The 14,826-nt window shown below is 39.4% G+C and overlaps 1 protein-coding gene across 1 annotated transcript; it reads right to left on the bottom strand.

Annotated features, from left to right (window-relative positions):
- Nucleotides 1-7,753: 7,753 nt before the first annotated feature.
- Nucleotides 7,754-8,446, bottom strand: LOC112777436 (uncharacterized). Its single transcript, XM_025821814.1, has 2 exons — nt 8,239-8,446; nt 7,754-8,148 (listed from the first exon to the last, which is right to left on the bottom strand). Exons 1-2 carry the CDS (start codon nt 8,444-8,446, stop codon nt 7,754-7,756), a joined length of 603 nt encoding a protein of 200 aa, XP_025677599.1.
- Between the last annotated feature and the right edge of the window lie 6,380 nt (nt 8,447-14,826).

Raw genomic sequence — 14,826 nt, 5'->3', positions numbered from 1 at the left:
TTTTCACATATTGGAAATCGGCGAAGGTATGATTTCAGCTTTTTCTATGTAATATATAATATTTCTGGACACTTAGGCTAGTGGACTAGAGGATAAGTTTGAATGGTTGATAGTTGATTATGATTATTGATGCTTGTGATGACTTTGATGAATTATGATGATAATTGTTGATGTTGAAATGAATGATGATAACTATATGAAATATGATGAGATATGATGAATTATGTTGGTGAAGAGTTAAATTGTGTGAGATTGGGGAGGTTGAAATCTTGATTTAGAACTTGAAGAGCTTGTTGAATTATGTTGGAAAAATTGATTTAAATAGGGTTGAATTAATGGAGGAGGTAAATTGGTAAGTGGGGAGACATATGATTGTGATTGTGGACATGAATGGTACGGATTGATGTGCAATAGAATGTTTGTAAAATGGTTTTGGTTAGGAGTTTGAAAGTTTTGAGAACCTTGCTGATTTTGTGAAAACCCTGTTTTACCAAAGTTTTACAGATCATAACTTGAGCCCCAGTTTTTGAAATTGGTTGAAATTTGATTTAAATTAAAGGTTGTTTTGAGATCTTCAAATTTATATAAAGTTTGAGGAAAATATATTTTCGTAAAGGAAGCTATGAACGTTTAAAGTTTGGTGTTTAAAACTGAATTATGGTGAGGGTTGCGTATGCGACATGGTGCGCGTGACACGAGCAACCCATTTGGGTTGGGCATCTCGCGTACGCGAGGCACTGCATGCATATGCAAGCTACCAAAAGTGAACCTTTTTGTACGTGAACCTTAATACGCGACCCGAGCAACCCATTCGGGTTGGGCATCTCGCGTACGCGAGTAAGGGGTTGCGTACGCGACCACCCCTTTTTCAATAGCATGCGTACGAGACCCTGTTTTGCTGAAAAGTGATTTTCTTCGTTTTCAAGGGTTCTCCTACTTTCCAAACTTCCTTAAATTTCATTTTAAGAGTAATATCTTGTTGTTAGTCCTAATAACTAAAAGAGGAGAATTAGTGTCTTAAATAGGTGAATTTTACAAGAATTTAGAAGACGGAGCCTTAGGTTTCTGGGGTACTGAGGAAGAATTTGCTGAGTGAGATGACGGAGTACTGTAAGGATGATTAAGGTAATGAGTTGTGAAAATTGTAAATTGATGATGGTTGAGACGAGTCTTGGACTCGTAGTGGAATGATGGATTATTGATAAACTAAAAAAAATCATTTTTGAAAACCACTACGATAATATTTTATAATGAGATTGATGAGACGTTATGCGCCTGGCAAAGATGGTGGTTAATCCCGCTTGTTGAGGTCGCGGCGGCGGCGTAAGGACGGTGTTTAATCCTGCTTATGTTGAGATGTGAGGTCTGTGGCAAGAGTATCCCGCTCGTATCCCTTCGGAATCACTAGAGTGTGCAGGCACTATATCCTAGACCGTGTTCTGGGCACAACATCTCGGGGGTTCCCATTCTGAGACCGAAGGGCGACATCTCCATGGAGATGTGTCATGTTGCAACCGACAATATGATGTCATAGCTAAATAGGATAAGCATTCATGATGTGCATTTTCTATCTGTTTGTTTGCTTTGCCCACTTGAATTGCTTGCCTAATTATATAACATGATTATTTACTTCTTAAATTTCTTGATAAACATGCTATACTTGTCATTTACTCGCATTGTTATTACTTGTGTTTTCTACTGGGATTGAGGAGGTTCAGAAGGCAGTGGCGATGGGATCGCATGGTGGTTAGGCTGGTGAAGGCTATGGGACAGCGGTGAATTGATAATTAGAAATCCTTAGGATAGTTATCCCATTTCATGAAGGATTTAAAGTTATGGTTTTAATTTTAGTTACGCTCTACGTTGAATTTTATAATTGATATGATGCTCTAGGATTACCTTTGGCATCCTGGGCTCTTATATCTTACATTACTGGGCACTGTTACCATACTGAGAACTTCTGTTTCTCATTCCATAATTTGTTGTTGTTTTTCATATGCAGGTCGCAACCCACCTCGGTGAGTTGCTTGATGGAGACTGTTCCGTGGGTTACCAAAAACCTTGAGTTTGGACCAGACGTGAGTTCTGGGTCTCTTCCGAGTGCTGGTCTCTGATCTACCGATATTGAGGTACCGCCTATCTGAGCTCCTCATGGGGGATTAGGTGGTGGTACCTGCAAGAGACTCTGATTCTTAAGTTAGCAAGGGCTTTAGGTAGGTTTTTAGTAGAATTAGAGTATGAGTTATTAATCGGAGGAAAAATGCCGGTTAAAAATTCCTGAAAAATATTTTCGAAAACAGCTTTGCAAGTACAGTCTTAACCGCTGAAATTTTCACTATCAATTTAAATTGTGTCACAATTAATAATAAATAACCGAGAGTAGAATCCCGGGTCGTTTCCCAAAGAGTTGACACAAGATGCAAATTATTGGTTAGGATTTTTCTGAGTATTTTTGGAATTGAGAACGGAAAAATAAATAGATGGAAATTAAAGCAATAAATGAATAACAAGAGGTGATATGTATTTGAAATAAAAGACCTTGGTTAGGGGAGAGAATTGGAGTTTCTATCCTTATTGTCTTTCTCAAGTATAATCGTAAAGTTTCATTGCTCCCACTTAGTTATCCTCTAACAATTGAAGGAAAGTCAAGTGGCTTCACTAACTCTAGCTCACAAGTCCTAGTCACTTTGTGGGGAATGACTAGAATTGGTGAGAATTGAGCTAGCCAGCAATGTCTTATTACGGATTAATACTTGAGGGTCACAACTCAAGGGACCCCAATTAATCAACCCCTAAGCCAAGTTAGAAGGTCTACTCCACTAACATGAATGTCATTTTCATAAACACATAATAGGAGTAAATAAAAGACATGGTAATTATGAAAAATTAATTAAATCAAAATTGGCATGAACAATAATTAACCAGAATCAAACACGTACTTAAATTAATCATAAGATGATTCAATGCATTAATAAAATTCAAAATTAACAAGATCCAAACATGAATTCAGAACAATTAAGTGTAAAAGAGTAAATGAGGGAGTTAGAAAAGAAAACTGGAAGGAAATTGACTCCAATTGAAGGTAGCAAAAGCTCTCCCAAGCTCTAAATCCAAAGCAAAACTAAGAATGTCAAAAACCCTAGGAGAAGTAGTTGTTTCTCTCTCTATAACTCAAAACTAATAAAAAAAACTAAGTGAAAAGTGGAGTGTGTTCAGTCTCAGCTCTATTCTTGCCTCTAGTCTGTGTTATTGGGCTTGAAACTGGGTCCAAATCAGCCTAGAAATTGCCCCCGGCAAGTTCTGTTAAGTGCAGCATGTGACGCTCCGTCACGTGTACGCGTCGCTGAACCTTGACGCTCCTGGTCACGCGCACGTGTCGGCCATGCGTACGCGTCGCTCCTCGCTTCTCAACTCTTTAGTTTCTTGTGTTCCTTCCACTTTAACATGCTTCATCTTCATCCTTTAAGCCATTTATGCCCTGTAAACCTGAAAACACTTGACAAACACATCACGGCATCGAATGGTAATAAAGGAAAATTAAAAATTAACAATTTTAAGGCTTAAAAGGCATGTTTTCAATCATAGCACAAAATTAGGAAGAAAACTTAAAAACATGCAATTTACATGAATAAGTGCGAGAGTAGTTGACAAAACCCACTCAATTCAATCCGAAATATATCATAAAATAGTGGTTTATTAAATCTTCCCACACTTATATATTAGCATGTCCTCATGCTAAGCTCAAGGAGACCAAAAGAGTGAAGGGAAAAAGGTGAGACTCATGCAATGCAACCAATCTATATGAATGCAACAACATGCTAAAATGCTTCTACCTACTTGGTTAAAAGTAAACAAATTCTTAATGAACAACCATAAGTGAATTCCACTAATTTAAATCTCAAAATAAAGTACAAGTAAACTTTCAAGAAGAAAACTCATGAAAGCCAGGAACAAAGACTTGAGGACTGAACCCTCACTGGAAGTCTATACACTCTAATCGCTCAAGTGTTTGATGGTCGATTCTCTCGGCTCTCTACTAATCTTGCTTTCTAAGGCTTTCTTTTCTTCTACCAATCAACACAATTTAATGCAAAAATACACATATCAAGAGGTCTTTTCAAGGGTTGTAATGGGGTTAGGGTCAAGGTAGGAATGTATTGGTTAAGTGGACTAAAATCCGAATCCTTGATTAACCTAAACTTCCTACCTAACTTAAGACATTCCATGGTATCACAACGCAAAGCCTAGCTACCTATTGACTATTTTTCCATAAATCCATGCTCATTGATATCATTTGAATACAAATCATATGTATTAGTTCACTTATTAGGCTTGGGGCACTTTGTCCCCTTTTTATTGCTTTCTCTTTTTATTTTACTTTTCCTTATTATTCGTATTTTTTTATTTGTCTTTCTTTTTTTTTTCAATGAGTTAATGCATATAATTAATGTGCTGGATGCATGAACAAGTGCCCAAACTATTTTCACATTTTCATATAAGAATATAAAATACCCAATTCCCAAACCAAGTATTCCCCAAACCCAATTTTCCCACACTTAATTCATGTACATCTCACTAGTCTAAGCTAACCAAGGATTTAAATTAGGGGGCATTTATTGTTTTTTGCTTAGAGTTAGTGATGTGCTAATATAAAGAATTAATGGGGTAAAATAGGCTCAATATTGGGTTGCAAAGGAAAATAAAAGGGTAAGGCAGTATGGGTGTGTGAGCTATAGTGAAACAAGGCCTCAATCACGTAAGTGCATGCATACATCAAACAATGGAAATATAGAATCAAGTAAGACAAAGATCACAATTTTAGAGAGAACAATACACACCAAAATAAAACATTGGTTGATAAGATACAACCAATCAAATAGGTTCAAAATCTCACTGGTTTTTGTGTGTTCGAGCTCTAAACCCATGTTCCGAAATAAAATTCTTCAAGCAAGTTCGAAAAGTTTTAATTCAAATTGCTGAAATGCTTTAAAGCAGTGTCTTGAAAAAGAATTTATAACTTCAACCAAGTAGTACCTACATGCAGGCAATTATCTACTTATGCAATTTATCCTATCTAACAAAAAAATTAAAGTATTGGTGTTGAGAGAGCGGGTTGTTACCTTCGGGAGTCAGTTACCTACCTCCCCACACTTAATGCCTGGCACGGCCCTCCGTGCCATCAGTGATCCGCAAGGTGAGTCTGGGATTGCCACTTCCAAGGGCTAAATGATGATGGGATAGGGGCGCCTCCATGTCCATATCTTGATTGCTCGTCTCGCCATCAATGGAAGTAGAGTCCGAGGTGTCGGGTTCCTCCATAGGTGGGTTAGAACACCCAATTAGCGCCTTCAAGTAATCATAGCGGCACTTGTTACGTCGCTCCATCTGCTCTATTCTCTGGCCTTATCGGTCTACCTTCTTGATGAGCTCAAGTAACAACTGGTGGGTGGATGGTTCATGTGGTGTCTTTGATGGTGGAGCAGAGGATGAAGGGGCGTCGAAGGACGGGTCTTCATGCCAGCTCACAGGTGGTGCTGGAGGTCTGATATATTTCCCATTCGCGACAAATTCATCAACCCTAGGAATCATGGTCCTCGTATCCCCAGACCGATAAGAGACTCCTTCTGCAGATACCAAGTCTGTAACCAATGCGGGAAAAGGTAGGTTGCCTGCAATATGCACTCGGCCCATAGCCTATCAGATGAGTCGTGGCAAGTTGAGAGGTTTCTCTGTGAGAATGCACCAGACGAGAACAGCCATGTCAGCATTGAAAGTGGACTCATGAGTGCTCAGAAATATGTAGTAGGACATGATCTGTGCCCACACTCGAGCCTTCATAGTAGAGATGCTCTAGGGTCTAGTCCTGTATTGCTCATAGATCTAGTTGCTTTCGGGTTGGGCAATGAGTCTGTGGACAAGGTTCCGGTCAAATTGAAAAGTCTTGCGCGCAAGCTCTGCCTCTTGATATGCATCCAACCCATCCGGACTAGATAAGAGACCAATTACTTCCTGAATAGCACTTTCAGAGATAGGGACTTGCTTTTGGTGCACAAAAACCTACTGAAGGGTAGGCGAGTGATAGTTGGCGTAGAATTCAACTACTCAAGAGAGATTAGCTTGTTGTGGCTGCCCAGCAAGAATCCCCACTGTCTCCTTTTAATACTAAGCACCACAAATTCGACGAAGTGTTTTAGATGAATGAGGAGGTGCTTATTGTGGTAGTTTCTCTCTACTAAAATGGGGAACATCCGCTCACAATAGCAGTTAGTAAATCATGCGGAGTCCCGTGTGGGAAATTCCTTCTCCGTTTTATCAATTCGAATAGTTCTCTTCACCTGCTTAGTAGGAGGCTTGACCTTTGAGGATGGTTTCACCTTAGCCGGTGCTCTTTTAGTTCCTTTCTTTGCCGGTGTCTTGTTAGAAACCTTCTCTTTTCCTCTCTTGATGGCCATCCTGAAAAAGGAAGAAAAAGAAGGACTATTAAACATAGAAAAATAAACACCGAAAGTAAGAAAGTGCAAGTGATAATGAATGCCAGAGAAAAAGAAAGTGTCTTAAATACATGGTAGCTACAACATGCAAGTAAGAAATTAATTAAAATCATGACGGTATATCATAACAACTAGATGCAAGAGGGATAAAAGCATGCAAGTAACAAGCATAAGAAGAATAGCTCAAGCGTTAATATTAAAAACAAGAAGTAATGTAATAATCCAAGTGTATAGGGGATCCAAAATAGAATGCCAATTGTCAAAGCACACCTCATAACACAAACATGTTAAGAAATATCAAAATAATCCACCAAATAAAATTCCAACCCCAACATAAAATTGCAGGAGAGAAAAGAATTAAAAAGAAATTACAAATAACAAAATTAAGATGCAATTTAAAAAATAATTAAAATATGCAAATGCAAGAAACAAAAGAAAAACTAAAGGGTAGAAGAAAGTAAGGAAATGAAACCTTGAAAGGAAGATGAAAAGAGGGAGATAAATAGGAGTAAGAAGGAGGAAGAGGGGTAGGAAGAGAAAAAGAGAAGGAAAGGAAATTGTAGCTGCCGGAGTTGGTTGCTCGACGGTGGTGGTGGAGGGGGGAAAGAGAAAGAAGGATGAAGTAGAAAGAAAGAAGGAAGAAGAATAAAGAAAAATTAGGATTAGGGAAAGAAAAAGGGGATTAAAGAGGAAAGGGGTCTGGGCGGCGCGCTGGTTTAATTGGATTCGCGCTGCGACGCGTGGGTGACAGGTAAGCAGAAATTCAAGTGACGCGTAAGCATCAGTCACGCGTACACGTGACTACTCGTCGTGCTAGACGCACGATTCCAGCATAATACCAGCACAACTCTCGGGAAAATGTACCAGGGTGTGCCGATTTTTCAAACGACGCGTACGCATCTCTCACGTACACACGTGAGATGGTGAAAATTACTGGTGACGCATACGCGTGGTGTGGGTTGTGCGCCAGGCACCCCTCCCGCATAGTTCCAGCCCAACTCTCAGGAAAAATGAACCAGAGAGGGCCATCATCCCTACGACGCATGTGCGTCAATGGCGCGTACGCGTGGGATGCTCTTTTTATTTTTTTAACTCATAACAGAAGGTAGACATGCTGATGTGAAAATTAACAAAGACAACTAATGAAATGAACATAAGCAAATAAATAAAATAAAACTATAACAAGGGAAGATCATACCATGGTGGGTTGTCTCCCACCAAGCACTTTTCTTTAACGTCCTTAAGTTGGACGGTCCATAGTCTCAATCCGCTTCCTTTGCTGGATCCTTCAAGAGGAAGATCTCCAGCTCCTTGTTGTTCTTCACTTTCGCACCATGATAGAGCTTTAACCGGTGGCCATTGACTCTGAAGAAGGTAGGGCTTGAGGGATGACTAAGGTGGACAACTCCATACGGTTTCACCTTCTCCACCACGTAGGGTCCATCCCACCTTGACCTCAATTTGCTTGGCATTAACCTCAACCTTGAGTTGTAGAGAAGGACCTGATCCCCAGCTCTAAACTCTCTTCTCTTGATGTTCTTGTCATGTACCACCTTAACCTTTCTTTTGTAGAGCCTTGAGTTTTCATATGATTCTAGTGGAAGGCACTCCAATTCCTCTGGTTGCAATTTTCTTTCAATTCCGGCTCCTCCCAATCCTGAGTAGCATTCCTTCACAGCCCACTAAGCTTTGTGTTCCACCTCTACCGGAAGGTGACAAGCCTTTCCGTGGACTTGGCGAAACAGACTCATGTCGATGGGTGTCTTATATGCAGTCTGATAAGCCCAGAGCGCATCTCCAAGCCTAGAGCTCCAGTCCCTTCTATGAGGTTTTACAATCTTTTCCAGTATGTGCTTGATCTCTCTATTAGACACCTCGGCTTGGCCATTTATTTGGGGATGGTAAGTCGTCGCCACCTTGTGAATGATGCCATGTTTCTTCAACAATCTTGTCATTCTTCTGTTACAAAAATGAGAGCCTTGATCACTCACAATTGCTCGTGGTGATCCAAAGCGACAAATAATATTATTCCTAACAAAGGAAACAACCACGTTAGCATCATTAGTATGGGTAGGAATTGCTTCCACCCATTTGGAAACATAATCAGAAGCTAACAGAATGTATAAGAAACTATTCAAGTTTGGAAATAGACCCATGAAGTCAATACCCCAAACATAACAAATTTCACAAAACAACATGAGTTGTTGGGGCATCTCATTGATAAATCCCGATTTTGTGGTTTATCTTGTACTTATTTTGGGGGATTTTATCACCTTTTCTCACATTTATTCAATGAAATAGCATGGTTTTGCAATTCTCCCTTGAAAATATGAAAATATGCTTTTTAAGCCTTAAAATAGCTAAATTTAACTCACTTTAATTCCATTCGATACCTTGATATGTTTGTTGAGTGATTTCAGATTCATAAGGCAAGTATTGGATGGAAGAAGTGAGGAGAAAAGCATGCAAAGTGGGAGAACTCATGAAGAAATGAAGGAACTGTAAAGTTGTCAAGCCTGACCTCTTCGCACTCAATCGACCATAACTTGAGCTACAGAGGTCCAAATGAGGTGGATCTAGTTGCGTTGGAAAGCTAACATCCGGAGCTTCGAAATGATATAAAATTTGCCATATGTTGCTTCCCGTATAGGGGCGTGCGTGCGCGCCGATGCTGCTCGTGGCCCACTAAAGTAAAATCGCCCCAGCAATTTCTGAAGCACTTTGGGCCTAACCCAACTCATTTCCAATACTATTTCATGCAGAATTCAAGCTTTGGCAAGGGAGGAGCAATTGTTTGGTAGTATAGCATCATGTAGGTTAGTTTCTAGAGAGAGAAGCTCCCTCTTCTCTCTAGAATTTGGTTAGGTTTAGGTTAATCCATCTTAGATCTAGGCATGATTTCTTGATTTCATCTTGCTTCTTCTACAATTTCTTGTTTCTACACTTTCATTCTCTTAGTTTATGGTGTTAATTTTACGTTTATGCTCTCTTTTATGTTGATGAACTCTTGTTGGATTTGGATCTTTTCTTTAATGCAAATTAATGTTTGATGTTCTTTTAATGTTGATTTGAGTTGTTGATTTACATTTCTTGCAATTGGTAGTTGTTAGATTTTATCTTTCCTTGCAATTTACCATGCTTTCCTTTTATACCTACCAAGTGTTTGACAAAATTCTTGGTTGGACTTTAGAGTAGATTTTGAGCATTCTTGGCTTGGAAAGAGTAATTAGGTAATCTTGAGTCATGATACCCAACTAATGTTGGTCATCTAGAGTTGTTAGTTAATATGAATTTCATTGACTCTAATCTTTTGCTAATTCTATTAGTGAGTTGATTAGTACATTTGGATTGAGGTTAACTAGTCTTGTTTGACTTTCTCTCATGGAAGATAATGTGATACCTTCTTCTAATATTGGAGATGACGAAATGAGATAGATTCTTGTTATTATTATGATATGATTGATTAGTCTTGTTTGACATTCTCCCTATGTGAAGATAACATGATACCTTCTTCCATTTGTTGGAGTTGACTAAATAAGATGAATTAATCATTGTATGACTAGGATAGAAAGCCTATGATCTCAATTCTTGCCATGAATGTCTCTCCTTATTACTTGCTTTCTTTAGTTATTTGCTTGATTTACTTTCCTTGTCATTTAATTTCTTGCCCTCTTCTCAATCAAAACCCCCCTTACATCCTTCATAGCCAATAATCATACACTTCATTACAATTCCTTGTGAGAGGACCCGGAGTCTAAATACTTGGGTTAATTCTTATTGGGGATTGTTAATTGTGACAACCAATATTTTTGTATGAAAGGATTATTGATTGGTTTAGAAACTATACTTTACAACAAGACTCTATTAGATAAATTCTAAACCGTCAAGAATTCGTTCATCAAAATGGCGCCGTTGCCGGGGAGTTGCAATGGTGTTATGTTATTGGCAATTGTGAATATGTGAATATGTTTGTCTTTTTCTTGTTTGTTGGTTTTTGTTAGGTTTAGGACTTTGTTTCTCATTTTTGTTAGTTTTTATTTCCTCTTGCTATTATGAATTCTCACCACTTTGGCTATGAGTTTGGCTCAAATTATGTTGTAAGAAATGGGAGCTACAATGACAATATGCATCAAGGATGGAACAATCAAAGATGGGATGGGCCTCAAGGGATTGATCAACCTTATTGGCAACAACCCCCTCCGGGTTCTTATGGGTATAATTCTAATCCTAATGCATATCAATCTAATAGATGTGGTGACCTTTATTGTGATTGTCAACAACCACCACCACATGCGTATGAACCACCTCCTCAACATGATTTTGAACCACCTTACTCACAAGCTCCATATCACCAAATACCTCATTATGACCCCAACCCATATCCACCATACCAACCACCTTGTGAACCATATGAACCATATGAAAAACCACCCCAATTTCACCACCAATACCCTCAATAACCACTACCTCCAAACTATTACCAAGATGAACCACCTCCAATGTATGAGAACTCTCAACCACAAGATGAATCACCTCCCATATTTGAAAAAATCATGGCTCAGTTTGCTAACATTACCGCTACCTTGGACTCATGGGACTCATGCAACAAGCAAAGCACCTCCATGGATGAATGTGAGAAACTAACCGAAGAAATGAGCATGGAGGAGATTTTAGAATCTCAACATGAGGACAAAGAGATGGGGTTTGTCTTGCAACAAGTGGAGGAGGGAAAGATTATTAATGAAGAAGAAGTGGTTGAAGACCTAGGCGAAGTTAAACAAGAGGTGGATTTCAAGTTGGATGACACTTCCACACCAAGAAATGTGGTGGTTGATTTTGTGGAAGTTGTTGAACCTTCCTCCAATGAGCTTGAATTTGGTGTTGAGGAGGATAATAAACAACCTCCTAAGCATATAATGAATGATGAAGAATTGGAAGAAGGTGAGCAAATAACAAATCTTCCTCTTGAAGATGAGTCCACACCAACACATGATCGTTTGGTATTTGAGGAATCTTCTCCTCTTGAAATTGAGGTGGATGTTGAGACAAGTTTCATATTACCTCCAAGTTGTGATATGAAGAATGGAGAAGAGCTAGAAGAAGTTGGTGAAGAAGTGGTTGAATGTGAATAACTTTGTCAAGAGGAAGAGGTTGAAGTTGAAGAAGCTTGCCAAGAGGTGGAGGTAGTCAAAGAAGAGCACAAAGGAATGGAACTTACAAGACCATTGGAGACGTCCCTTCCTAAGTCACCATCCAACATAACATTCAAGTGGGTAAAATTCTTATCTCTAATCTTTACTTTCTCACTTGAATATGGTTTGCTTGAGACGGATGGGCAACTTAGAGCTCTTTGTGGAGTTAAGAGCAAGAGAGAATTGGTTGATAGGTGGAATTGCCAATCAAGGTTCCTTATGGTTGGAAACTCAAAGTCTAAGTGTAATGGTTGGTATAGTTCTCAACTAAAAGGGTCTAGGAAGATGCTTTGGTGTATACTTGAGAATTCGGATCACTTCTCACCCAATTGGAATTGTGATGATCAACTAGAAGATGGGTGTGAAAATAAGATATGGGATCTCGGATCACAACGTGAAGACCAATTTTGGGAGCTCATATCTTGGGAAGAACTTCTTCCAAGCTTGGTGAGGATGGTTGGAAATTCTGACAACCAATTAAAGAGCAAGCGCCCTTGGAGATTCAAGGATGAATACAAGCATAAGCCACCATGACAAGGAGCTTCCTATAAGTCCAACTTAAGGACAATAAACAAAAGTGTTAGGTGGGAGACACTCCACCATGGTAAATTCTTTTCATTTTTCCCTTTTGTACATATTGGTAATTATTTTAATTTCATGTTTTGTTGAGTTTGTTGAGTATAATTGGTAGTTTAGTAGGTTAAACAAGGTTTTATGGTGTTTTGGTAGCTGTTTGGAGGTTAAGAATGCTTGGTTTGGGGCAAGAACTTGGAAAAATTTTGAAAAAGGTGCGCGCACGCGCGTCTCAAGCATCTTCGATCACCTACGCGAACGCGCCATGTATGCGTACGCGTGGATTGAAAAATTTCATCCCTCCATACATTGACCCAAGAGTTGTGCCTACATTGCACCAGCACCATGCCTGAGGCACAAGTCAACCCATGCGTACACGCACCTGGCGCGTACGCGTCCTTGATGCTAATTGCGCAATGCACGCGCCCGCACACTGCGCGTGTGCGCCGATAGCGCCACCTGCCCTCCTGGTACATTTTCCAGAGAGTTGGGCTAATCCTGAGCTGACATTGTGTTCTACGCCCAACTGCGCATCGGCGCGTACGCGTGCATGACGCGTCCGCGCCGGTAAAAAAAAAACAGTTTTTTTTCTCATCTTCCATTTTCTTTTGTCCATTGCATTCGTATTCTTTTATTCTTCGCATTTTCATTTTGTTAGTGCTTTAGTCCTTCCTAACTCATGATCCCTTGTTTTTATACCTCATCATCATCGAGTTAGGATGAGACTAAATGCTTTCATGCTTATCACTAATCTTGGGAGTGCCAATTGTTGATTAAACTTGATGCTCAACATGCTCTTCATGCCTTACCTTCTTCTTGCATCAAGTATTAGTTGATATGCCATTTGCCTATTGATGCATGAAAACTTGTCTCTCAACAAATTTCCCTTCGGCAAGTATACCGAATTGTCGTCAAGTAAAAACTCACAATAGACTGAGGTCAAATCCCACAAGGATTGATTGGTCAAGTAATTTTAATTGGAAGATTATGCTGGTTGAGCTGAACAGGATGTAGTTGAGAATTGCAGAAAATTAAATGGCAGGAAAGTAAATAACATAAAATAAAGTGCAGAATCTTAAATGGGGATTTGGGGCAATGAGCATGAAAATAAATGACAGAAAGTAAGGAGAATGGGTAAGATCAGAAATGGGAAAATCATTGGGTTCAGGAGATGTTGCATTCTCCAGATCAAGTTCATTCTCATCTCTTCCTCAATCAATGCATTCATTGATCTCCTTGGCAATCTTAAGTGATTGGATCCCAATTCCTTGACAATCCAATCTCTCTAAGCTTGAACAATTGCCCAATTCCTTGATTTAATTGCTCATGGGAAGAGATGAAGTGTGGTCACTGATTATACCACATGTATTTCCAAATCAAAGTGTTGGGAGGATTACATGTCACTATATCCGCCCAAACCCCAATTTGGTCCAACATGAGAAAGCATTTCTAGCATGATCTCCTCATCCCTTTTCCAAGGCTCAGAGGAGATCCAATTATGGAGAGTTTCTTTCCCAAGATAACAATCCGTTAGATGAAGATCGAAATATTTCTAGTAAGATCAAGAGAAAAGAAAGAAGGAGAAGAATGAAAACTATAATTGATCCATCAAATTACAACAGAGCTCCCTAACCCAATGAAAGGGGTTTAGTTGTTCATAGCTCTAGAAATCAAAAATGGCAGAAAAGAAGAATCCATGCTAAAAGTGCAAAAAAGTAAATATACAGAGGTAGTTTTCCCAGGTGCCAAGCTTCTCTATAGTTCAAAACTACTCCTATATATACTACTCCTCTTAATCTTCTAGTGAGTTCTTCAAGTCTTGGATATGGGATCTGAAACTTGAGTTGAAGCAGTTCTAATCTTTAGTGGGCCTAGCTTACAGAGAAGTATGAATTAGGCATGGGCGTTAGTGAGATTAACGTTAAGTGACATTGTGGGTTCGAGAACGTTAGTGGCAATCACTTTTTCCACTAACGTTCCACCCTCAAATACCTCACATTAACTCCAACGTTAGTGGCACTAATGTGACCACTAACGTTGCCTTCTAAATCTTTGCTAACTTATTGGGACTCACTTTTCCCAATAACGTTGGCTTATACCCCTTTCGCAAGCATTATTGGGACTCACATTTCCCAATAACGTTGCTATGTGCCTTTTGTCCCTACGTTAGAGTTCACGTTAGTATAACTAACGTGGCTCTTAACGTGGGTATACTTCACCTTCGAGAGCGTTAGTGACATTTACCTTTGTCACTAACGCTCCAAATGCCCCTACTCTCCACGTTAGAGCTCACGTTAACTAAGTTAACGTGACTCTTAACATAGTAGAGAATGCCATCTTCCAATGTTAATGACAAAGGTGAGTGTCACTAACGTTGGCTCATCAATCCTCAACTCCACGTTAACTCTCACGTTAGTGGTCTTAATGTGACCACTAACGTGGGCAATGCTAGTTGATCCAACGTTAGTGACAAAGGTGAGTGTCACTAACGTTGGCGTTGTTCTTCTCTTCTACGTTAGAGTTCACGTTAACTTAGTTAACGTGACTCTTAACGTAGCTCATTGCCAAGT

The sequence above is a fragment of the Arachis hypogaea genome, chromosome 3, assembly GCF_003086295.3.
Source record: "Arachis hypogaea cultivar Tifrunner chromosome 3, arahy.Tifrunner.gnm2.J5K5, whole genome shotgun sequence".
NCBI lineage: Eukaryota > Viridiplantae > Streptophyta > Magnoliopsida > Fabales > Fabaceae > Arachis > Arachis hypogaea.
The sequence above is the reverse complement of the archived record's forward strand: the minus strand, read 5'-3'. Positions and strand labels throughout refer to the sequence as shown.